We start from the raw sequence: 24,085 nt of genomic DNA on the forward strand, positions 1-24,085 counted from the left end.
TCCCCAACTCCAAATCATCTATGTAAATTGTGAACAATTGTGGGCCCAACACGGATCCCTGAGGGACACCACTAGCTACTGATTGCCAACCAGAGAAACACCCATTAATCCCCACTCTTTGCTTTCTATTAATTGAAGACACAGATGAGGATGGATTTCTTTCCGAGGGTTGTTAATGTTTGGAATTCACTTCTCCGGTGAGCAGTGGAGGCCGGGTGGACGAATATATTCGAGGCTGAGTTGGGCAGAGTTTTGGTCTGTCAGGAAGTTGAGAGCAGACAGGAAAATGGAGTTGAGGTCAGGATCAGATCAGCCCTGATCCTATCAAATGGGAGAGCAGGCTTGAGGGGCTGAATGGCCTCCTCCTGCTCCTATTGCTTATGTTCTTATGGCTGATCTGCACCTCAATTCCACCAAGCAGGCCTTGGCTTCCTATGTCCCAAACAGCCAACCATCTCATCAACAATAACTAAAGATATCAACCCCTGGGAAAGCCCAGTGGGCCTGGCAGCGTCTGTGGACAGAGAAACAGATTTTCTTTTTAAATTTAAAGTACCCGATTCATTTTTTCCAATTAAGGGGTAATTTAGTGTGGCCAATCCACCTACTCTGCACATCTTTGGGTTGTGGGGGTAAAACCCACGCAGACACGGGGAGAATGTGCAAACTCCACACGGACAGTGACCCAGAGCCGGGATCGAACCTGGGACCTCGGCGCCTTGAGACTACAGTGCTAACCACTGCGTCACCGTGCTGCCCCGAGAGAAACAGAATTAACGTGTCTGGTCCGTGTGACGCTTCTTCAGAGAATCCTCTGCAAAAATCTCATCCATCTATGCTCCGGATTTGGCATTGACCCCCAGCAGATCTTTGCGGGAGAGCATTTCAGTTTCCCACTGCTCTTCGCGTGACGGGCTCCCGCGATAGGCTGGCTTTCTGATTTTTACACTCACTCTCTCTTGTTCCTTACTCCCTCACTGGAGGAAATAGTTTCCCTCTATCTACCCTGTCGGTGCCTTTAAGAAAAGCAAAAAGCCGTGACGGTTATAAATATGAAACTAAGAAATGAGAATGCTGGAAACGGTCGTCAGGTCCAGAACTAACCGTGAAGGGAGAAACGCTGTAGTTCAATGACTGCCAAGTATTTAATGATCGAGTTTTTAATCCTATCCAACTCCTTTAACCATCTTAAACTCAAAGAATCTGATCGGGCGGTAGGAACTTGTCAATGGCACCATTTCGTGTTTTGACACGCTCTTCTAAATCATGATGTGGAGATGCCGGAGTTGGACTGGGGTGAGCACAGTAAGAAGTCTTACAACACCAGGTTAAAGTCCAACAGGTTTGTTTCAAACACGAGCTTTCGGAGCGCAGCTCCGAAAGCTCGTGTTTGAAACAAACCTGTTGGACTTTAACCTGGTGTTGTAAGACTTCTTACTTCTAAATCATAACCACGTAAGAAGTAGGAATGGGTCACTCGTCCCGTCCAGCCTGCTCCGTACCTCAGTAAGGTGATGGTTCAGAAGGGGGTAGACCAGGCAGATTTACCGTCAGTTTGATGCTGTGGAACGTCAGCACGTCTCGCAACCAGCTCCACTTGGTGGCTGGAAACTGCTACTGCAGCACTGCTATTTACTGAAACCGGCCTCAGACATCAGAACGGAGAACCTTTCACGCGTTTAAAAAAAATAAATAAACAATCTTTATCGTAAAAAGTGGGCTTACATTAACACTGCAATGAAGTTACTGTGAAAAGCCCTAGTCGCCACATTCCGGATTTAGAGTACCCAATTCATTTTTTCCAATTAAGGGGCAATTTAGCATGGCCAATCCACCTACCCTGCACATCTTTGGGTTGTGGGAGCGTAACCCACGCAGACACGGGGAGAATGTGCAAACTCCACATGGACAGTGACCCAGAGCCGGGATCGAACCTGGGACCTCGGTGCCGTGAGGCAGCAGTGCTAACCACTGCGTCACCGTGCTGCCCTGAACCTTTCACACATGACATTGGTTTATAAACTCCTCGGCTCATGTCCATTGATCTGATGTATCTCCCCATTTCTGTTTTCATTTGGTGTATCTCTCACGATCCACGGACCTCTTTATTATTCTGTTTGCACGTAGTTACCGAGGCGGGATTTGGCGCTGATATCGGAATGGAGAAGTTCTTCAACATTAAATGCAGGTACTCGGGCCTGCGTCCTCATGTAGTCGTGCTGGTTGCCACGGTGAGGGCTCTGAAAATGCACGGCGGTGGACCCACGGTAAGAGCGACAAACGAGACTTGTTTTTGCCCTGTCTTTAACGTAGAATAACATCGTCGAGGTGTAAGGGAAATAAATGGTTAATGATCCCAGAGATACTGACCATTTCACTCGATCTCTTGGGGGACATTTCAGGCAGCTACTTGAGGTCATTGTGAAAATGGCCACATGGCAGTGCGAGCTGCACACTCCAGCTCACGATGCCTTTCCCGGTCGAACAGCCCAATTCAGAAGTTTTGACACGGCAGCAGCAGCACGGCTGAGAGGTTTTATATGGTTATTGGCTTTTCCCCAGATCTGCGATGCAACCTAACATGCCTACAGAAAGCCTGGTCATAGAGGGTGGGTTTTAAATAATAATAATCTTTATTAGTTTCACAAGACATGGTCCACTCACTTCGACGCTATCACCAAGAAAGCACAACAGCACCTATACTTCCTCAGGAAACTAAGGAAATTCGGCATGTCCACATTAACCCTTACCAACTTTTACAGATGCACTATAGAAAGCATCCTATCGGGCTGCATCACAGCCTGGTATGGCAACTGCTCGGCCCAGGACCGCAAGGAACTTCAGAGAGTCGTGAATACCGCCCAGTCCATCACACAAACCTACCTCCCATCCATGGACTCCATCTAAACCTCCCGCTGCCGGGGGAAAGCGGGCAGCATAATCAAGGATCCCTCCCACCCGGCTTACTCACTTATCCAACGTCTTCCATCGGGCAGGAGATACAGAAGTCTGAGAACACGCACGAACAGACTCAAAAACAGCTTCTTCCCCACTGTCACCAGACTCCTAAATGACCCTCGTAATGACTGACCTCATTAACACTACACCCTGTATGCTTCAAACCGATGCCAATGCTTATGTAGTTACATTGTATACCTTGTGTAGGCAGCACGGTGGCACAGTGGTTAGCATTGCTGCCTACGGCGCTGAGGACCCGGGTTCGAATCCCGGCCCTGGGTCACTGTCCGTGTGGAGTTTGCATATTCTCCCCGTGTCTGCGTGGGTTTCACCCCCACAACCCAAAGATGTGCAACTTGGGTGGATTGGTCATGCTAAATTGCCCCTTAATTGGAAAAAATAATTGGGTACTCTAAATTTTTTTTTAAAAATTGTATACCTTGTGTTGCCCTATTATGTATTTTCTTGAATTTTGGTTAATTCCCTTTTCTTCCCATGTACTGAATGATCTGTTGAGCTGCTTGCAGAAAAATACTTTTCACTGTACCTCGGTACACGTGACAATAAACAAACCCAATCCAATCCAAGTAGGCTTACATTAACACAATGTTCAATTCACCTAACCTGCACGTCTTTCGTGACTTGTGGAAGGAAACCGGAGCAGCCGGAGGAAACCCACGCAGACACTGGGAGAATGTGCAGACTCCGCACAAACATTGATGCAAACTGGGAATCGAACCCGGGTCCCTGGCGCTGTGAAGCGACAGTGCTAACCACTGTGCTACCCTGCCGTCCATGATTAGTGCCTTAAAGCTGGAGAGGGGACTCAGGGAGAGAATAGCAGTTTGTGGAGTCTGGTACGACTGCCACCGGAAGGCTGAGGTGGGCATGGCGGTGGTGCTCAAGATGGAAAGGTCAGACGAATGGAAAATTCAGGGGTAATCCTGGGCTAGAAGGAGGAGGTCACCGGGGAGGGGAGGGATGAGTCAGTGGAGGGATTGAAACTGGAGACTGAATATTTTAAAATCAAGGCATTGCCAGACCGACAATCGATGAGCGCAGTGGTGATGGGTGACTGAGACATGGTGCTGGGTAGCTGAGATTTAGATGGTTTGAAGTTTACAGGGGTATTAAGCTGAGAGAATGGCCTGGAAAGCATTGGGGTAGTCGGGTGTGCTGGTGATAAAGGTGTGAATGAGGGTTTCAGAGACACGTGAACTGAGGAAGAGGCAGACGATGGGTGAATATTAATGAGGTGGAATGAAATGAAAATGAAAATCGCTTATTGTCACGAGTAGGCTTCAATGAAGTTACTGTGAAAAGCCCCTAGTCGCCACATTCCGGCGCCTGTTCGGGGAGGCTGATACGGGAATTGAACTGTGCTGCTGGCCTGCTTGGTCTGCTTTCAAAGCCAGCGATTTAGCCCTGTGCTAAACCAGCCCCTGGTGACATTTGGTGACCTTTGTGATGGAGGCTAAGGGGAGGGGGTTTGGTTTGAATGCTCAGTTTGAGATTTAATAGAATTCTTGGCTTGTGAGCAGCCTGCAAGGGTGACAGTCAGCAGTGAAGGGGTTAAGCTCAACCCTGAAGTGCTGCTTTATCAGAAAAGCGGTTTTAATGGCATTTATAAACATGGCTCGGGGGAAGCACGCTCGTCTCCGAGCCAGAAGGCCCTAGGTTTAAACCAGAAGCTGGAGTGGAAAATCTAGTATGCAGTACGGAGGGAAAGCCACACTATCAGAGTGCTGTCTTTCTGATGATGGATTCTATTGCACTATTTCAAAGATGATGCAGAGAGAGCTCCCCAGTGTTTCTGCCCAAAGTTTATCCCTGAACATCACTTAAAAAAAAAAAACAAGTGGTATGATTAGCATCTCACTGCTGTTTTTAGAGAGCTTTTTATTCTCAAATTGGTGGTTGTTTCTCCTCCAGCAGTGAGTCCGTTTCAGAGATCGTCTTGATTGACTGCAGAGTACTTTGGGGCAATTTGGACTTTGGTAATGAAATACAAATCTTTGTCTCATGGCCATATTTCTAAACAAGTTTTAACATTTTTATTGTAGGTGACAGCAGGCGTTCCCTTACCGAAGGAATATATTGAAGAGGTAAATTCTGATGGATTACATTTCTCCGTGTGCAGGTTTGAGACCTCTCGGCAGATAAGGGTGAACAAATTGGAGTTTCTTGGGATGGGCAAAGGGAATTGGGACAATTTGAAGTGGGCAGAGGTTAAAGTGTTTAAACGTTCTTGAGTTAATGCTATCAGTGTGCTATAAATGAGAGGGTTGATCCTTAAACAGACTCTGGAATAATCAGGTCACAGAATTGCTGGTAAGTCAGAGATAGAAACTGAGGCCGTGACAGCAGCAACCCGGGAGGGGGGGGGGGGGGGGGGGGGGGGGGGGGGGGGGGGGGGGGGGGGGGGGGGGGGGACAAAGACGAAGGAAGTACGGTAGCGGTGGTGGCACGGGCAAGGCCTGCCCGAGGACGCTGCTAGAAATGATAAGTTGGTCTGACTGTCGGTTCGCGGGGGGGGGGGGCTTTTTTTTTTTCTTTTTCTTGTTAAGTAGGGGGGTTTGACTTTGTTTTGTTATAATTTAAATGTGAATGTAGGGGGGGTTAAAATGTTTGTATTTTGAAAAATTCAATAAAAATTATTAAAAAAAAAAAGAATTGCTGGTAAGTTCACTGTCCCATCTTTTCTGAGCGACAGCATTACTTGATCCAGACTGTGAGCTCTCCTCTATTTTGTGTAGAACCTGGACTTATTGGCGAAAGGCTGCAGTAACCTCCGTAAGCAGATCGAGAACGCAAACATGTTCGGAGTTGCAGTGGTGGTGGCAGTCAATGGCTTCAAGTAAGCATTCACCCCTTAGTCAGAGTATTCACAGACAAGGCATTGTGGGGGAGGCGGGGTAGTTGGAGACTGCTCTACAATGTGAGCAGTAACCGAGACAGACACTCCACTGCAGCACTAAATAAGTTGCTGCATTGATAGAGGTGCCATCCTTCAAATGACATGTTAAACCCTGGCGTTGCCTGCCTGTCCTAGCCGAACTTAAAGATGTGAATAGTCAACTTGTAAGAATTTCTGGGCAGGGGGGGGATGTACTTGTGTATGCTGCTAATGCTGCTACTGCTGGGAGGTGAGGGCGTAGACCAGTGTTCTTCAAACTTTTTTTCTGGGGACCCATTTTTACCAACCGGCCAACCTTTCAGGACCCACGCCGGCCGACCTTCGTGACCCACGCCAGCCGACCTTCGTGACCCACGCCAGCCGACCTTCGTGACCCAACCCGGCCGACCTTCGCGACCCACGCCAGCCGACCTTCGTGACCCACGCCAGCCGACCTTCGTGACCCACGCCAGCCGACCTTCGCGACCCACGCCAGCCGACCTTCGTGACCCACGCCAGCCGACCTGCGCGACCCACGCTAGCCGGCCTGCACGACCCACCATTTTCTCTGACCTTGTTTGCTGCTGATAAAAATGGAGGAAATGGTTTTGGGTCCCTTTGGCCCTCGTACACGCTCCTCCAATGGAACCTGTTGGATGAAGGTGAAGCTTTCCAGTGTCGGAAAGTAGGGAGTCTCCATCTGTCCAAAGTTCTGCATTTTTTTCCTGTAAAATTTTATCAAATAACCCCCCCCCCCCCCCCCCACCCCCGAACATGTAAAAAAAATGAGTGAAAAAAATGAATAAACCCCCCCCCCCCCCGAACTTGTAAAAAAAATAAAATGAATAAAATAAATGAATAAAAACCACTACAAACTTGCAAAACAAAAAGCTGCAACCGTTTTTTTTAAAAATAGCGGCCGCACTGCGCATGCGTGCCCGATTATTGGCGCCCATGCGCAATGTGGCTGAATTTTTTTTTAACGTTCGCGGCCGCTGCAGCCGGTGTTATGAAAAGCCGGCTGCTACACGGGGATTTACGCTATCGGGAGCACCGCGGACAACGGCTCCGCGACCCTCCCGACACCCCGCCCTTGACCCACCCACGCGTCGCGCCCCCGACTTTGAAGAACACTGGTGTAGACTATTGTTCTGTACAGGCCACGTTCATTGATAGCTTGCTGCTACAAGACTTGTCGGACTTGTAATCCATAGAATCCCTATAGTGCAGAAAGAGGCCATTTGGCTCATCGGGTCAACACTGACCCTCTGAAAGAACATCCTACCCAGGCCCACTCCCCTACCCAATCTAACCTTTTTGGACACTTAAGGGGCAATTTAGCATGGCCAATCCACCTAACCACATCTTTGGACTGTGGGAGGAAACCGGAGCACCCGGAGGAAACCCACGCAGACACGGGGGAGAGCGCGCAGGCTCCGCACAAACAGTGACCCGAGGTCAGAATCGAACACGAGTACCTGGCGCTGTGAGGCAGCAGTGCTTAATCACCATACCGCCTGTGATTTTGAATATCCAATTCTCTGCCGCTTTGATCCGAGTTGCACTGTGTTAACAGCTGTTCCTTCCGTCCGACAGAACAGACACCAAGGCCGAGCTCGACCTGGTTTGCAGCACGGCCAAGGAGATGGGTGCGTTTGATGCTGTGAAATGCACCCACTGGGCTGAAGGAGGGCTGGGAGCTGTGGAATTGGCCAAAGCTGTACAGAGAGCTTCTCAGCAGGAGAGCCACTTCAAATTCCTCTACCCTTTGGAGGTACAAATTCATTTTGCTGCTGCTTTGTTGTCTTTGGGCAAACACCCTTTTGGCTGCAAAGAGTATCTGGGTGAAATTCAGTCGCAACATATAAGCAGAAGTTATTCAGTTCCTTGAGCCTGTGGCAACACTCAGTTAGACAATGGCTGACCTGTATTTGAGCTCCATCTACCTGCCTTGGTCCACAGCCCTTATTCGATAAAACCAGGCAGCATTGTGAGCATGCCCTTGTACTCCAGACCGGAGCCCTGCACATGGCGGAGAGGCCTTGAGGTGGTCAGAAGATGGGCAATGCTCAGCCTCTTGACATGGCTCTTCCTATTAAACTAAGGATTGGATTGGGTGATGGTATCAATACTGCTGAAGATCAAGAAGCGGTGCCTGGATTTTCTTTCTTCAGATTGTATCCAACTCAATGTTGACACAGTCGGTGCATTGACTTTGCTTCCAACCATAACATACTGTTGAGGAAGTTAGGAGTAAGATACAAAGTTTTAGGAAGCATTTCAGTCCAGTGGTAAAGGAATGGGGAGTTAGGTTACTGGGGAAAGTCTGTGAATTTAGAACAGAAAGAGCAGCAATGGGTCCAACTGCTGGTTTGTTTTGTTTAAGTAACTATTTGTTGGGGCTACATTGGGCCTGCACCGGCCCTTCAAAAGAGCACCCTACCTAAGCCCCCCCCCCCCCCTGCCCTATCTCTGTAACCCCACCTTACCTTTGGGCACTAAGAGGTAATTGATCATGGCCAATCCACCTAACCTGCACATCTTTGGCCTGTGGGAGGAAACCGGAGCACCCGGAGGAAACCCACACTGACACGGGGAGAACGTGCAGACTCCACATACAGTCACCCAAGGTGGGAATTGAGCCTGGGCCCCTTGCGCTGTGAGGCAGGAGTGCTAACCACTGCGCCACCGTGCCGCCCTGTTCCTTTTGAAATCAGAGCCCCGACAAGGAACGTTGTCAGAAGTGTCCACTTATCTCTTGTCTCCACGCATTTTAAAATCTGCATCTTTTATCAAAAGAGCCTTTAATTGCGATCTGTTTGTTTTATAAAGCTCCCCATTGTGGACAAAATCCGAACCATTGCCCAGAAAATCTATGGTGCAGCTGATGTGGAGCTCAGCCCTGAGGCACAGTACAAAGTGGAGGTTTATACCAAACAGGTAAGAGAGCTGGTCAAGCACTGTCACACCCCCACCGACCACACACACAATGGTATAGGCTAGTTGAACACGTTACCAAGTACAGATCGCGACCATTCAGGAATGCTAAATACAGGGTTAAAGGCAGGATCCTTGGAAGTGTGGAGGAACAGAGAGATCTTCGGGTCCATGTACATAGATCCCTCAAAGTTGTCACCCAGGTTGATAGGGTTGTTAAGAAGGCGTATGGTGTGTTGGCTTTCATTAACAGGGGGATTGAGTAAGAGCCGCGAGGTTTTGCTGCAGCTTTATAAAACCCTGGTTAGAACACACGTGGAATATTGCGTCCAGTTCTGGTTGCCTCATTATAGGAAGGATGTGGATGCTTTGGAGAGGGTGCAGAGGAGATTTACCAGGATGCTGCCTGGACTGGAGGGCATGTCTTATGAAGAAAGGTTGAGGGAGTTGGGGCTTTTCTCACTGGAGCAAAGAAGGCAGAGAGGTGACTTGATAGAGGTGTACAAGGTGATGAGAGGCATGGATAGAGTGGATAGCCAGAGACTTTTCCCCAGGGTGGAAATGGCTGTCATGAGGGGACATAATTTTAAGGTGATTGGAGGAAGGTATAGGGGAGATGTCAGAGGTAGGTTCTTTACACAGAGAGTGGTGGATGTGTGGAATGCACTGCCAGCAGAGGTGGTGGAGTCAGTCATTAGGGACATTTAAGCAACTCTTGGACAGGCACATGGACAGCAGTAAATTGAAGGGGTGTAGGTTAGGTTGATCTAAGATTAGGATAAATGGTCGGCACAACATCGTGGGCTGAAGGGCCTGTACTGTGCTGTACTGTTCTATGTCCTCACAGCCCTGGGCTAAATTAGTAGCATCTTGTGTCTCCGATAATTCTGTGATTCAATCTAGTCTGTCCCTCCCAGGGCCGACCCAAGCCAGAGTGGTGCTTGTCAGAGAGAACAGGAGCAAAGAAGGATGTAGACGGGCCGAAAGGCTGTGATTACTGCTCGATCTGTTGGCAGCACATCTCTTTTACTACAGACATGGAGACTGCCTGAATTAGCTAATGCACTCAACACGTTACAAATGGTGCCATTGTCATTGAATCCTACGGTTCTTGCAGATAGTTAGTGCCACTTCCCTGATGGCGGAGGCTGCCTGTGATGAGCCAGTGATGAGCCTGACTGGTGTACGGGTCAGGGATCTGTTTAGATCCGCAGTGAGTGAGTGAAAGCGACTCTCGCAATGTAACTGGTCTTCTGTCCTTCACACTCAGGGATTCGCTGATTTACCAATCTGCATGGCCAAGACTCATCTGTCCTTATCCCACATGCCAGAGAAGAAGGGAGCGCCAACGGGATTCGTTCTGCCAATCCGGGACATCCGGGCAAGTGTTGGTGCCGGGTTCCTGTACCCCCTAGTGGGCACGGTGAGTGTTGAATGGACGTAAAGGGTTAAATCACGTGGGAAGGTGGTTTAGATGGAGCACTTTGATTCTCTCCAGTTTAAAGGTTTGAGGGGTGATCTAAATGTTCAAAGGGATTCACTCGGGTACACAGAGCATAACTATTTCGAACAAGGGGGAATAACCTTAAAAATAGCGTCAGTACGCACATGCTCAGTTGAAAACAGAACGCGCTCTGGATGAATATCGATTTGTGCGTGCACATTCAATGACTACGCATGACGTCACCAGCGTCATGACGTTAGACGACTTGGATCACGCCCACTTAAAGGGCAACTGCCCGAAAATTAAAAATAAGAGTTTTAAAGCTACAGAACCCAAATTGTTTACCTCGAACGGCAGAACAATGCCTGAATTTCAACAAACAGTTGAAAATAACTTTTGCAGCATCTTGGAACAAGCAGTTTACAGCGTCCAACATGCAGAGCACATTAACAAATCCAAAACTAAAGAAGATGATTTGTTAATTGAACATGAAGATCGCAATAACAAATCCAAAGCGGAAGAAGATGATTTGTTTATTGAGGAATACTACTCCGACATGGCTGAGTTATTCGGATATGATAATCACAGCATCAGCAACACGGTTGAAAAGCTCGATACGACTCTACTCGTGGTAGATGAATCCAACACCGTGGTGGAATGGAAGATCGTTGATGCATTGGATGACAGCAACTTGTCACACAACCAAGAAGAAAACAGCACCACACAGCGTGTACTGACCGACTCTGTAGGGAGCGTGCTGATCGTCTCCACCGAGAGAACACTGCACGTCTCCACAGAGAGAGCAATTGAAGCTTCCACAGAGAGGTCGTTGACAGACTCCAGAATGGAAGCAGTTAAGGACTCCAGAGTGACAACGCTGCATAAAGACTATGAAGGTCTATCCACCTTATTTGAGCAACTAGAAGCAGACTATGAAAGTCTTCCCGCTCATTTAATCAACAACAAGCAGACAATGAAAGTCTACCTTCTATCTGTGAGAACAGTGACAATATGATCACAATCCACGTACAAGATGTGCAAGATCACAGCGAGACTGACAGATCCCAGCGAGACTGTACGAAAGAACATAGCAATCAAAGTAAAACTACACACGAGTCCAGTGAGACCATATCAATTAAAACCTCATTTACTCTGAACAACCTACAAGAAACTGAAATCTTGAAGACATTGGCTCATGAGAGAAGCACCAAGAAATCACAGATGATTCAAATCAAGTGAAATGACTCCAGAAGAGGAGCACCAAGAGATCAAAGCTGAAGCTCAACCAGAAATGACTGATGTCACCAAAATCGATGAAACATCAGATCACCACCCAAACCTCACATCACAAAGCTCAATAAAACATCTGGTACCACAAAGGACACTGATAACGATAACAACTTTCAAAATAACTCGAGTTATCCACAAGGAAAAGTTATAGATCACAACAACAAAGCAACAACCTGTATAACATGGTACAAAAAAGGACAAAGAAACACCACAGTCCAAAGTAGCAACATAACATGGACATTGTTCAGACAAACCAAATGTCATGCCAACCAATTTCACAAATTCGTATTTGCGCCAAGGCAAAGAAGCAAAACGGTTTTCAAGGCAGATGACGTACAGAATCGATACCACAAGCACAAGAAAAAGTTACAGTCAGACAACGAACGCTGCAACAGTGATACGACAAGCAGCGCCATGCTCCTATATTGTAAAGTCTGATGAGGGTGTGCTGTTTAGACAAAATCGGCGAGACTTGCTAAAGGTTCAACTTCCTAAACCTGTCTTTCCAATGTTGCATTTACATGATTCACTCCCTCAACAACACTTTAAACCATCTGTCAGCGAACTGGAAGGACATTAAAACTTCAGTGACTCCATGTCCACTTAGGAGATCAACTAGAAAAAGACGCAAACCCAATCGGTTGAACTTGTGACCATTGGACTGATTAACTCATTGATTTTATGTAATGAATTTGCAAACTGCATCAATTTTATGTTTGTTCAATTTTCTTTACAACATACAGAAAATATGCAACACAAAAAAAAAGGAGGATGTAGTGATCTCTGTATGTGCATGTACATAAGGGGTTAATGTGTAATCAGTAGAATCAGATGATCACTAGAGGGCAGCACTAACAGGGGTATACAAACAAGCTCATTCTGTTTCCCGCTCTCTTTTGGGTGGATTGTGACTAGAGGATAGGAGTGTAGATTAGCTCATGTGTTAGTGTAGATAAATATAGTTACTGTATTTAGATCTTGTTAACTTTATTGCTAGTATAAATATTAAAGTAAAGAACTCACAATATTATTGTTATAGTTACCCAAATAATCTTTATTAGTACTGAACGACTTCCGAGTCTTTCTCATCAAGGTTCAGAAAACCTCATCGATAACAGTATTGAGTAAATTCAGCAGTATAACGTAACATCCTACCAGAAGTGTAATAAAACACTTGCAATACCTGCATATTGACTTTGGTCTCTTTATTTAAGGATAGATGAAATACATTAGAGGCAGTGCGGAGGAGGTTTAACAGATTGAAACTTAAATGAGTGGGTTGTCTTATGAGAATAGATTGGACTGGCTGGATATATTTACGCTGGGGTTTGGAACCACTCTGCATGGTCTTCATCGATCTGACCAATGCTTCTGACTCAGTCAATCGGGAAATGCTATGGGAGAAACTGTCAAAGGCCGGCTGTCCAAAGAAATTCATCAACATCCCTCTCCGACTCCACGACAAGATGTGGGTGACATTCCTCACCAACGGAAATCAGACAGAAATCTTCACGGTTAGACTGGAGTCCAACAAGGATGTGTCATCGCCCCCACCCTTCTCATCGTCACCATCCCTCACCTTGTTGAGAGCGAGCTTCCCAGTGGACTGGACATTGTCTACAGGATGGACAGAAAATCCTTTAACCTCAGCCGATTGCAATCCAAGAAGAAAACAACACTGACATCGCTCTGGAACTTCTATGCAGAGGACATCGCCACCTCCACTCTCCCAGAAGAGAATCTCCAAGCCATAGAACAGTACAGCACAGAATAGGCCCTTCGGCCCTCTATGTTGTGCCGAGCATTGTCTGAAACCAAGATCAAGCTACCCAACACCCTGTCATTCTGGTGGGCTCCATGTGCCTATCCAATAACCGCTTGAAAGTTCCTAAAGTGTCCGACTCCACTATCACAGCAGGCAGTCCATTCCACACCCTAACCACTCTCTGAGTAAAGAACCTACCTCGGATATCCCTCCTATATCTCCCACTCTGAACCTTATAGTTATGCTCCCTTGTAACAGCTACATCCACCCGAGGAAATAGTCTCTGATAGTCCAGCATCCTGGTAAATCTCCTTTGCACCCTATCCAATGCTTCCACATCCTTCCTATAATGAGGTGACCAGAACTGCACACAACACACAAGAACTGCTTGACACTTTTGCAGAACATCCCAAATAATCGGTATCAACCTCAAACATTCTTTACCAACCCACTCCAGGGCAAGATTCCCTCTCTCCCTCCAAGATCAACAGAGAATCAAAACGTGGAACATTTCCCATGCCTTGAGTAGGGTGATCATTGCTCGGCACAACTTCGAGGACCGAAGGGCCTGTTCTGTGCTGTACTGTTCTAAATTCTAAAAAACTGTGACAGACCCTTGTTCAGAAGAGACCTACTTGGAGGAAATTCCTGATTGAAAGGGCACAATTCTTCGAGGACACCAGACGGCAAGAGGAGGCCAGGGAAAGAAGCCTGAGAACGGAATCCCAGCAACATAGAGTCCAAGGACCGATCCCACCTCCCGGAAACACCTGCCAAGTGTGCAGTCAAAGATGTGGCTCATCAGCCACACACCGACCCACAAAACCCGTGACCAGCGACACAGTTTCTCAGGTGGGCAATCAAACCCGTTAGCGAGTGATCGCCGAAGAGGAAGTTTAACGCTGGAGTTTAGAAGAGTGAGGGGGTGACTTGATTGAAGTTTATAAGATCCTGAATGGTGTTGACAAGGTGGACGTGGAAAGGATGTTCCCTCTTGTGGGCAAGTCCAGAAATAGGGGGCAGTGTTTTAAAATTAGGGGGTCGCCCTTTTAGGACGGAGATGAGGAGAATTATTTTCTGAGGGTTGTGTGAATTTGGAACTCTGTCTCGGAGTCGGTGGATTTTAGGTGGAAATAGATACATTCTTGTTAGGCAAGGGAACCAAAGGTTATCGGGGGGGTAGATGGGAATGTGGAATTCGAAGTACATTCTCATCCTTATTTTTGAATCCCTGCATGCCTCCACTCCTCTCTACCTTCGTAACCTCCTCCTCCACCATTGGAGGCCCATGCCTTCAGCTGTTTAGTGTCCTTCCATAAACTTGGCCTTTCGCTGGCAATCTGTCCTAATATCTCCTTCCATTATTCAGTATAATATCTGATTCCGCTCCCTGTGAAGCACCGTGGGCTGTGTGAATGCACGTTACTTTATTGAGAGCAGTGGCAGTGAGGAATGAGCTGACCGGAGTGGGTGGTTTGGGAACCGAGCCGTGTACTTATAATTGCTTGTAATTATCACACCGAGAAAACAGAACAGAAACTTGTTAATTGGCCGAGCACAATGCTGTTCCCCCAGGGTGGGGGGTGGGGGGGGGGGAGAGAGAGCTGCAAATTAGATGACACCAAACAGGAGGTTAAGTTACAATATAAATGTCGCTGCACAAATTGATGTGGGCTGAGGCTCCTGTTTCACTGGCAGACAGGTAGTGGCTCGAGCAGAGATGCTGAAAAGCTTGCTAATTCCATTGCTCAAAGTGATTGATGGGCATTGTTGAAGCGCGAGGGAGCCAGCTGTCTGGGCAGTGACGTGAGAGCCTGGGTGTCCTTTTACTGACAATAGATCAGGAAAGTCACACTCTCTGTTTTAAGAGTCATGGCGTAACTTAAACTTGATGCCACTTATTCTACACGAGATTCCCTATTCATCCCTGAGAAACTGGATCCGCTGTTCAAAACTATCTTTATACCTCTCGGATACAGGCCAAACTAATCGTATAATGGGCTCCTGCTTTCTGTGTCTAATACGTAGCATAATGCCTTTCCATTTCCAGTTTTGCTCTCGTGTCTCGCCCAGACCTACACAACGAAGGGTGTGGGGCATTTGGTAAAGGGATAATTTTACAGGTGAAGGTTGCAAGGTGTGGGGTGTACGTTGGATTTTTGAATCTCTATTTACTGCGAGTATATTGGCGAGAAACCCTGTTCCATCCCCCTCAATCCTACAGTAAGGAGGGGGAGCCCCCCTCTCTCTCTCTCTCTCTCTCTCTCTCTCTCTCTCTCTCTCTCTCTCTCTCTCTCTCTCTCTCTCTCTCTCTCTCTCTCTCTCTCTCTCTCCCCACCCCCAAAGACAGTTGAAGATGTGCAATTTCCTGGCAGCTGATAGAGAGGGACAAAGGGGAGGGGAGCTGGGGAACGAGGGGAGAAGAAGGCAAGAGGGGAAGGCAGGGGAAACGAGGGGAGGGAAGCTGGAGAGAACAAGGGAGGGTGGAGAGAATTGGGGAAACGAGGGGAGCGGGAGAATGAGGGGAGAGAAGGAGGAGGATGTAAAATGCTTGGTTTTGTTACCACGCCCTGGTTGGAGAATATCTGTAAGGAAGCATCGAGTGATGATGCTGCAGCCATTATGTATTGTGCAGCCTTTTTTCTATCAGCCCCCATCCCCATCCCAGTAACCCCCACCTAACCTTTTTTGGACACTAGGGGCAATTTATCACGGCCAATCCACCTAAACTGCACGTCTTTGGACTGTGGGAGGAAACCGGAGCACCCGGAGGAAACCCACGCAGACACGGGGAGAACGTGCAGACTCCGCACAGACAGTGACCCAAGCCGGGAATCGAACCTGGGACCCTGGAGCTGTGAAGCCACAGTGCTATCCACTTGTGTTACCCGGTTCCTGTCAGTGTTTCCTACGGCAAGCCCAACACCCCCATCCAAGTGCACGATCACAGAAATGGTGCTGAATAAAGACCCCCAAAATTTCCCCAACTTCGGGCAGGACCAGAACATGTGTATGTGATTGGCTGGGCCCCTCCCACACTGATCGCATCCGTCCTCAACCCCCTCAAATAACCGGCTCATCCGCGGCCTCGTCGGGTCAGGCTATCTTAGAGGGCAGCTATGGAGGTATTTGAGCTTGTCCCCAGAACGTTACCTGGGCCTCTGGATTACTAGCGGTGTGACATTGCGACTACATCACTGTCTCCCTTTGATGAATCATTTGGCCCTTTATGCTTGTACCTAATTATCTTCTAAGTCAGTCTGTGTGTGTGTGTGATGCAGATGAGCACCATGCCGGGACTGCCAACCAGACCTTGCTTTTACGACATCGATTTGGACCCAGAGACGGAAGAAGTGAATGGACTTTTCTAACATTGAAACCAAAATGACAGGTAAGGGTTAACGCCATGCCCCCCCCCCCCCTCCCCCCACCGCCTCCCCCCCCTTTGCTGATGGCACCTCCAGCAATGCAGCACTCCAATGAGAATCTCACTGAAACGCTGACAAGTCCTGAAGTTGGTCCTGAAGCCATTACATCATGAAGCTTCAGAAAGATGAGTCCTACCCAAGCAGACAGTGTAACGGTTGTAGCCGCCTCTCCTTACACTGGTCAAGGCTGGCATTGTTTTGCCCCTAAGAAGGTGAATCACCTGTTTGAACCACTGGCAGCACAGGTTTGATGCAAACTATGGAGAGAGATCCAAGTTAACGTTTCGAGTCTGGATGGCTCTGGCGAAGAGACTTCCTGACACGAAAACGTTAGCCCCCTTCTCTCTCCGTTTTTGTTTCAGATTCCAGCAACCGCAGGAATTTTCTTTTGTTTTAACGCAAACTGAGTGGTTCTCTGGGACACCGGGAAGTTAGGAATGTTTGTGGGGAAATGGCGTTGGGGTCTGGGAATGCAGGCGCGGTTATGGACAGTGGGTTTCCTTCCTGCTGTCCATCAGTGACGCAGCAATCGAACCGCCTTGTGGACTAGCTTTTCAGTTCCGGGTTTATCAGAACGGAATTTCGATTGTCCATCTGCCAAGGTGGAGATGGACTCGCGCTGTCTGCCTAACTTGTTCCTGAGACAGGGCAATGGCTCTGTATCTCCAGCAACGGAAACAGCAGACCAATGCTTTCTGTTCTTTCCCAACTAAAACGAGGAATATTTTTTAATTCCTCCATGGAATTTGGGAGTCGCTGGCCTGAGCCAGCATTTGTCACCCGTCCCTATTTGCCCTTGAACTGAGTGTCTTGTTCGGCCATTTCAGTGAGGGGCAGCTAAGAGTCAGCCACATTGCTGTGGGGTCTGGAGTCACATGTAGGCCAGGACGGCAGATTTCCTTCCCTGAAGCGCATTAGTCACCCAGATGGGTTTTTACAACAATCGATAGTTTAATGGTCGCCATTACTGGGACAAACTTTTTATTCTGGATTTATTAATTGAATTTAAAATTGGCCTGGGCCTCTGAACAAAGAACAATACAGCACAGGAACAGGCCCTTCGGCCCTCCAAGCCTGTACCGGTCACGATACCAACCTTGGCCAAACCCCTCAGCACTTCCTTGTGCTGTATCCCTCTATACCCATCCTATCCATGTGTTTGTCAAGGTGCCTTTAATGTATCTGTTTCCACAACCTCCCCATGCAACACGTTCCAGGCCCTCACCACCCTCTGAGTTACTAGTACGGTGACATTTATCACCAAGCCTCTGCAATACATCAATGAGCCATCTTCCCCCTACTTAGCATTGTCCTCTGCCTCTCCGGTTTATGTGCAGCTTCTTCAGCCAGGAGCACAGCCTGTTCCCAGGTCAGCGTCTCGATGATACACAATTATGGAATTCTAATATTGCGCTGACTGACTTTGCTTTCTCATCTCGGTTCCTCACTGGAACCGTGCATTTTAGAGGGGATTTAAATCTGTAGACTTACCCGGGTTAGCACTACTGCCTCACAATGCCAGGGATCCAGGTTCAATTCCGGCCTCGGGTGACTGTGTGGAGTCAGTACGTTCTCCCAGTGTCTGCGTGGGTTTCCTCCGGGGGCTCTGGTTTCCTCCCACAGTCCAAAGATGTGCGGGTTAGGTGGATTGGCCATGATAAATTGCCCGTAGTGACCTAAAAAGTAAGGTTATGGGGGGGGTTGTTCGGTTACGGGTATAAGGTGGATACGTGGGTTTGAGTAGGGTGATCATTGCTCGGCACAACATCGAGGGCCGAAGGGCCTGTTCTGTGCTGTACTGTTCTATGTTCTATGTACAGGTTAGGTGGATTGGCCATGCTAAATTGCCCCTTAGTGTCCAAAAGGTTAGGTGGTGATACAGGGATAGGGTGGAGGCGTGGGCTTAATTATGGTGCCCTTTCCAATGGCCGGATGACCACCTTCTGTGCTGTAAGTTCTATGATTCTAATACTGTGCATTGGACAAGCCGAAGCAGGACCCCCTCCTGTCCTCTGAGGTAGAGAAAGCAAGGCAATACTTTCAGGTTCCACGAGGCTATTAAACTTGAAGGCACCGAATCAATAATTGTGCCGGTTACTAAACCAATTGATAGCCTGGTACAGGCACCGGAGGAAGTCATTGGGGTCATTGTACTTTCTGCTGGTTCTTTGACCCAGGGGCCTTTAGCTTCCAAACCAACCTTTTGGATTTAGTATTGAATGCTGCGATTAACAGTCAGCTAGCCTCAGTTGGGGGCACTTTTCCCTCTGTTGTAATGTTGTGGATTTAAGACCCACTCGAGTACATACGCCTGCCACCTGGACGAGCACTTCAGTGTTTAACCGAGTGTGTGTTTAACACTCCCATGTCATTATTGGATCATTCCTGAACCAACATCATTTCAAAAGAAATTAAGTCATTGATATATGAAGAGCTCTGGGGTTTGCTGCGATTCATGGAACGATACTGTGCAGAAAGCGGACGTTCAGCCCATCTAACTGTGCTGTCTTATTGATGGCCAATCATTCCCACTCTTTCTCCACAACCCTGTGAATTTTTATCCTTCGAAATTTATCCAGTTTCTCTTTTTGAAAGTTAATAAATCTCCGTGGCGTCGTGCTTTGTGTTAATTCCTCTTTGTATATTTTTTTAAAGACTCCTTGTGTCAGCTCTGTTCTTTTGTTTTTCTTTATAAATTTAGTGTACCCAATTTATTTTTTCCAATTAAGGGACAATTTAGCGTGACCAATCCATCTAACCTGCACATCTTTGGGTTGTGGGGGTGACACCCACGCAGACACGGGGAGAATGTGCAAACTCCACACAGACAGTGACCCAGAGCCGGGATCGAACCTGGGACCTCGGCGCCGTGAGGCAGCAGTGCTAACCACTGCGCCACCGTGCTGCCCCACCTCTGGTTCTTTTGCAAATATATTGAATGCCTGTCCTCTGCTAACGATCCTTCTGCCACGGGAAACTGTTTCTTATTATTCAGGAAAAAACCCTTCATGACTCTGAACACCTTTTATCCAAGCTCCTCTCAACTGCCTCTCTACCGAGGAGAACGAGGACAAATGCCAGTTATTTATCTCCCACTTCATTTTGCCTCTTCTGTAATACGAAAGGAAAATCAAGTATTGCAAATTCAAAGCTAGGATACTCTAAATGGGTTAGGTGTTGCTGCGGCTGGTAATTTTCACACCTTTTCTCTATCCCACAGTATCCAGAAGGTTGAAAATTATCTAGCTTGTGATGGACTGCTGCAAGACCAGCGGGCAGTTGATTTATTTGACCGATATCTGCACTAGAGATCACTGTGGCGCTACAAGATGTGATACCTGAATCTGCCTTACCATGTTGTGTCTGACTGATCATGCACCACGTCTGTAACAGAAATTTGAAATCTCACGCTGACAATCAATAAATAGTGCGGGTAAAACTTATTGTTACTGTTCTGATGTTTCTAACTCAAAATAAACAATTGGTTTCATAACTTTTCCTCCACTAATGTTGGTTTTATTGCCTCCATCCCCACCCATGCATCTGGGTTTTTTTTTCATTGTTTCAAAGCTGATGGTGTTTAGAGCAGGCTTGCCTGGCCCTGTGCGTCAGACGGTGGCCCCCAAAGCCACTGGTCAAAATGCCGGTAAGATAGGTTAGTGTGAAATTGAAAATTCTGAAAGGGATTGCTCTTCCAATTATGGGCCATTACTCCCCACGTTTGCTGCTAATTGTTGTGTTCTGGTGCTGCCACTGAACACCATGTGTCATTTATGGGTATGACCACAGCAGACCGAGCTTGCTGAGAAAGTCAAATCCCAGAGGGAAAGTTGTCTGACTGATCATAACTTTTTTTTTTGCTTTTTAAAAACTAGGAGAATAAAGCTACTAATCCCAGAAGTATGGAACTTTAGTAATAATACTTTTAGGACTTTAAAAATTAAAAGATTTATTGAGAAAATAAATTGAAGAGTACAACATTAAAGTTACACAGTTCGAACAATCTTACAAAGCATCCACAAAAAATACCCACTTGGTGTTAGAACACACAAGTAAACTACCTAGCAGTAACTCCCTTCTAGATATTTTTAACTATAAACATCAACTATTACCATAATGTTGCCCAGGGCAAACTTGATGTTATTTTAGTAAATATATACCACGTGACTCCTCAAACGCTTCCACTATGCTGTGGAAATCCAAGGAAATTCGGAAACCAAACTGCTTTCTGAAACAAGATTTTTCTGGTCTGTCTGTTTCAGGTTTCACCCCTCTCAGCACAGAGCTTCTCTCAGGACATCTTTCCCACACCGTCTCACAACTCGGCTCAACGTGTTTCCTTTCCCCCTTTTAGCTCCGACTTCAGTGTCTTCAGCACCTCTTTTGAACTCGACCTTTCCAAAATTATTGAATCTTTCATGTTTTCCTATTGTTTTCGGGTCAAATAGAATGTAATAACCTTCCCGTATTTACTTATTCACAGCTGAAAAGCCAAGTCCCTCCCCATCTCCTTATGCAATTTTTAAAACATCTTGTAAATCCTCTTCACTATAGCCTCTCGTTACAAATCCATGCTTCTAGCACTGTTTACCCTTTTATCTCTCAACTGCCCCAGACAAACTGTCTCAATTAACCTTCTCCCAGCTTTTAATCAAATCATAGACGCAGAGACACAGAACCTCCTTATCAAAATACTCCCATATTCCCAAAAATATTTTTTTTAAATCCATCTTCGTATGTTTTAATGATGAGGTCTTGAAAAATGAAATGCAATGAAAATCACTTATTGTCACAAGTAGGCTTCAAATGAAGTTACTGTGAAAAGCCCCTAGTCGCCACATTCTGGCACCTTTTCGGGGAGGCTGGTACGGGAATCGAACCATGCTGCTGGCCTGCCTTGGTCTGCTTTCAAAGCCAGCGATTTAGCCCTGTGCTAAACAGCCCCAAGTCGACACTTGTATGTGTAAACGTAAACCACTATTGTTCATCCTTAATTATTTACAGATCCCAGTTAATGTCATGCACTCTGCTGCTTCTGTTCTGAGGCCATTACCATGCGACTCTTTACATCAAACTGTGGACAGTGCTATTCTCCAGTGCCATATTGACTCTTGCTGTGCCAACACCTTTAAAAGGGCATGCAGGCACTTACAACAGCAAGTGTTGGAGAGAAAGTCTCTGGATGAGCAGCAAGCACCGGCATGGGAAAGTGTGCTGGAGAGAGAAAGAGGATTTTAGAGGGCAGTGAAGAGAGGGTGCTGCATAGCCTGAGGGGAGAGAGAGAGAGGCTGTGGGACCTGGCATTGGGAGAGGAGGGTGGGGTTGTGTGAAGAGAATGAAAGGAGTAGATAATGAAGAAGTATCAAATTGTTCTTGTGTTTGTTGATGGGAGGTGCGTGTATTTATAACTAATCTCTAATTGCTAACACGGGTGCAAAAGGAGCCCAACTCAGTGGTACAGGGTTGGAAAGATCCCTGGTCTATCTAATTGATCCCAGAGTTCAATCAAAGCTATTCTACCATTCAGAACACTCACTGTCTTTATCCTTAAATATATCTACAGTAGTTGCCTCTGCCCTTGTGGTCTTCAACATAATGAAAAGCTACAGAGAAAAACTGCTGGTGATATTCCAGCACTGTGTTCTGCTCCTCGTGCTCAATGTGGGAGTTCAGGGACGCGGCCGATGCCCCTGACTCCTTCATGTGTGGGAAGTGTGTCCAGCTGCAGCTCCTGTTAGACCGCATGGCAGCTCTGGAGCTGCGGATGGACTCACTTTGGAGTATCCGCGATGCTGAGGAGGTCGTGGATAGCACGTTCAGTGAGTTGGTCACACCGCAGATTAGGATTGGTGAGGGAGACAGGGAATGGGTGACCAAAAGGCAGAGAAAGAGCAGGAAGGCAGTGCAGGTGTCCCCTGCGGTCATCTCCCTCCAAAACAGGTATACCGTTTTGGATACTGTTGGGGGAGATGACTCACCAGGGGAAGGCAGTAGTAGCCAGGCTCATGGCACTGTGGCTGGCTCTGCTGCACAGAAGGGCAGGAAAAAGACTGGCAGGGCTATAGTCATAGGGGATTCAATTGTAAGGGGAGTAGACAGGCGTTTCTGTGGTCGAAAACGAGACTCCCGAATGGTATGTTGCCTCCCGGGTGCTCGGGTCAGGGATATCTCCGATCGGCTGCAGGACATACTGAAGTGGGAGGGTGAACAGCCAGTTGTCGTGGTGCTTATAGGCACCAACGATATAGGTTAAAAAAAAAGGATGAGGTCCTACAATCAGAATTTAGGGAGTTGGGAGATAAGTTAAAAAGTAGGAACTCAAAGGTAGTAATCTCATGATTGCTACCAGTGCCACGGGACAGTCAGAGTAGAAATTCAAGAATAGTCAGTATGAATACGTGGCTTGAGAGATGGTGCAGGAGGGAGGGGTTCAGATTTTTGGGACATTGGAACCGGTTCTGGGGGCGGTGGGACCATTACAAACCGGATGGTCTACACCTGGGCAGGACTGGAACCAATGTCCTAGGGGGTGCTTTTGCTAACACTGTTGGGGAGGTTTTAAACTAATGTGGCAGGGGGATGGGAACCAGATTAGGAAGTTAGAGGTCAGTAAAGAGGCAGCAACTAAAGCCAGTAAGGTACTAGATAATAAACTTAATGTGACTAAGGGTCAGAGTCAACAGGGAAGAGATGATGAACGCAAAGGGACAGGTGGTCTGTCGTGCATTTGTTTTAAAGCGAGAAGTGTAGCAGGTAAGGCAGATGAACTTAGGGCTTGGATCAGTACCTGGGAATATGATATTGGTATTACTGAGACTTGGTTGAGGGAAGGGCAGGACTGGCAACTGAATATCCCAGGGTATAGGTGCTTCAGGAGGGATAGAGAGGGAGGTAGAAGGGGTGGAGGAGTTGCATTACTCGTCAGAGATGATATCACAGCTGTGATTAAGGAGGGCACGACGGAGGATTCGAGCACTGAGGCAATATGGGTGGAGCTAAGAAATAGGAAGGGTGCAGTAACATTGTTGGGCCTCCCAAAAGTGAGCATGAAGTAGAGGTACAAATATGCAGACAGATTATAGAAAAATGTAGGAGCAAGAGGGTGGTTGTGATGGGAGATTTTAACTTCCCCAACATCGAATGGGATTTGTGTAGTGTTGGAGGCGTAGATGGAGCAGAGTTTGTAAGGAGCATCCAGGAGAGTTTTTTAGAGCAGTATGTAAATAGTCCAACTCAGGAAGGGGCCATACTGGACCTGGTATTGGGGAATGATCCCGGCCAAGTGGTTGATGTTTCAGTCAGTGATTACTTTGGGAATAGCGATCACAATTCCATAAATTTTAGAATACTCATGGACAAGGACAAGA

General features: G+C 47.2%; 1 protein-coding gene across 2 annotated transcripts in view; it reads left to right on the forward strand.

Annotated features, from left to right (window-relative positions):
* mthfd1b (methylenetetrahydrofolate dehydrogenase (NADP+ dependent) 1b) overlaps positions 1-20,222 on the forward strand; it is a 79,783-nt gene extending 59,561 nt beyond the window's left edge. For both annotated transcript variants that reach the window (XM_038822012.1, XM_038822002.1), the window contains exons 21-28: positions 2,128-2,267; positions 5,022-5,063; positions 5,715-5,815; positions 7,451-7,628; positions 8,687-8,794; positions 10,062-10,214; positions 16,572-16,681; positions 19,939-20,222. In XM_038822012.1, the coding sequence (XP_038677940.1) occupies positions 2,128-2,267; positions 5,022-5,063; positions 5,715-5,815; positions 7,451-7,628; positions 8,687-8,794; positions 10,062-10,214; positions 16,572-16,661 (812 nt within the window). In that variant the 3' untranslated portion in view covers positions 16,662-16,681; positions 19,939-20,222. The remainder of the gene's footprint in view (positions 1-2,127; positions 2,268-5,021; positions 5,064-5,714; positions 5,816-7,450; positions 7,629-8,686; positions 8,795-10,061; positions 10,215-16,571; positions 16,682-19,938) is intronic.
* The last annotated feature ends 3,863 nt before the right edge of the window (positions 20,223-24,085 follow it).

Source organism: Scyliorhinus canicula, chromosome 2 (assembly GCF_902713615.1).
Source record: "Scyliorhinus canicula chromosome 2, sScyCan1.1, whole genome shotgun sequence".
NCBI classification, from domain to species: Eukaryota; Metazoa; Chordata; class Chondrichthyes; order Carcharhiniformes; family Scyliorhinidae; genus Scyliorhinus; species Scyliorhinus canicula.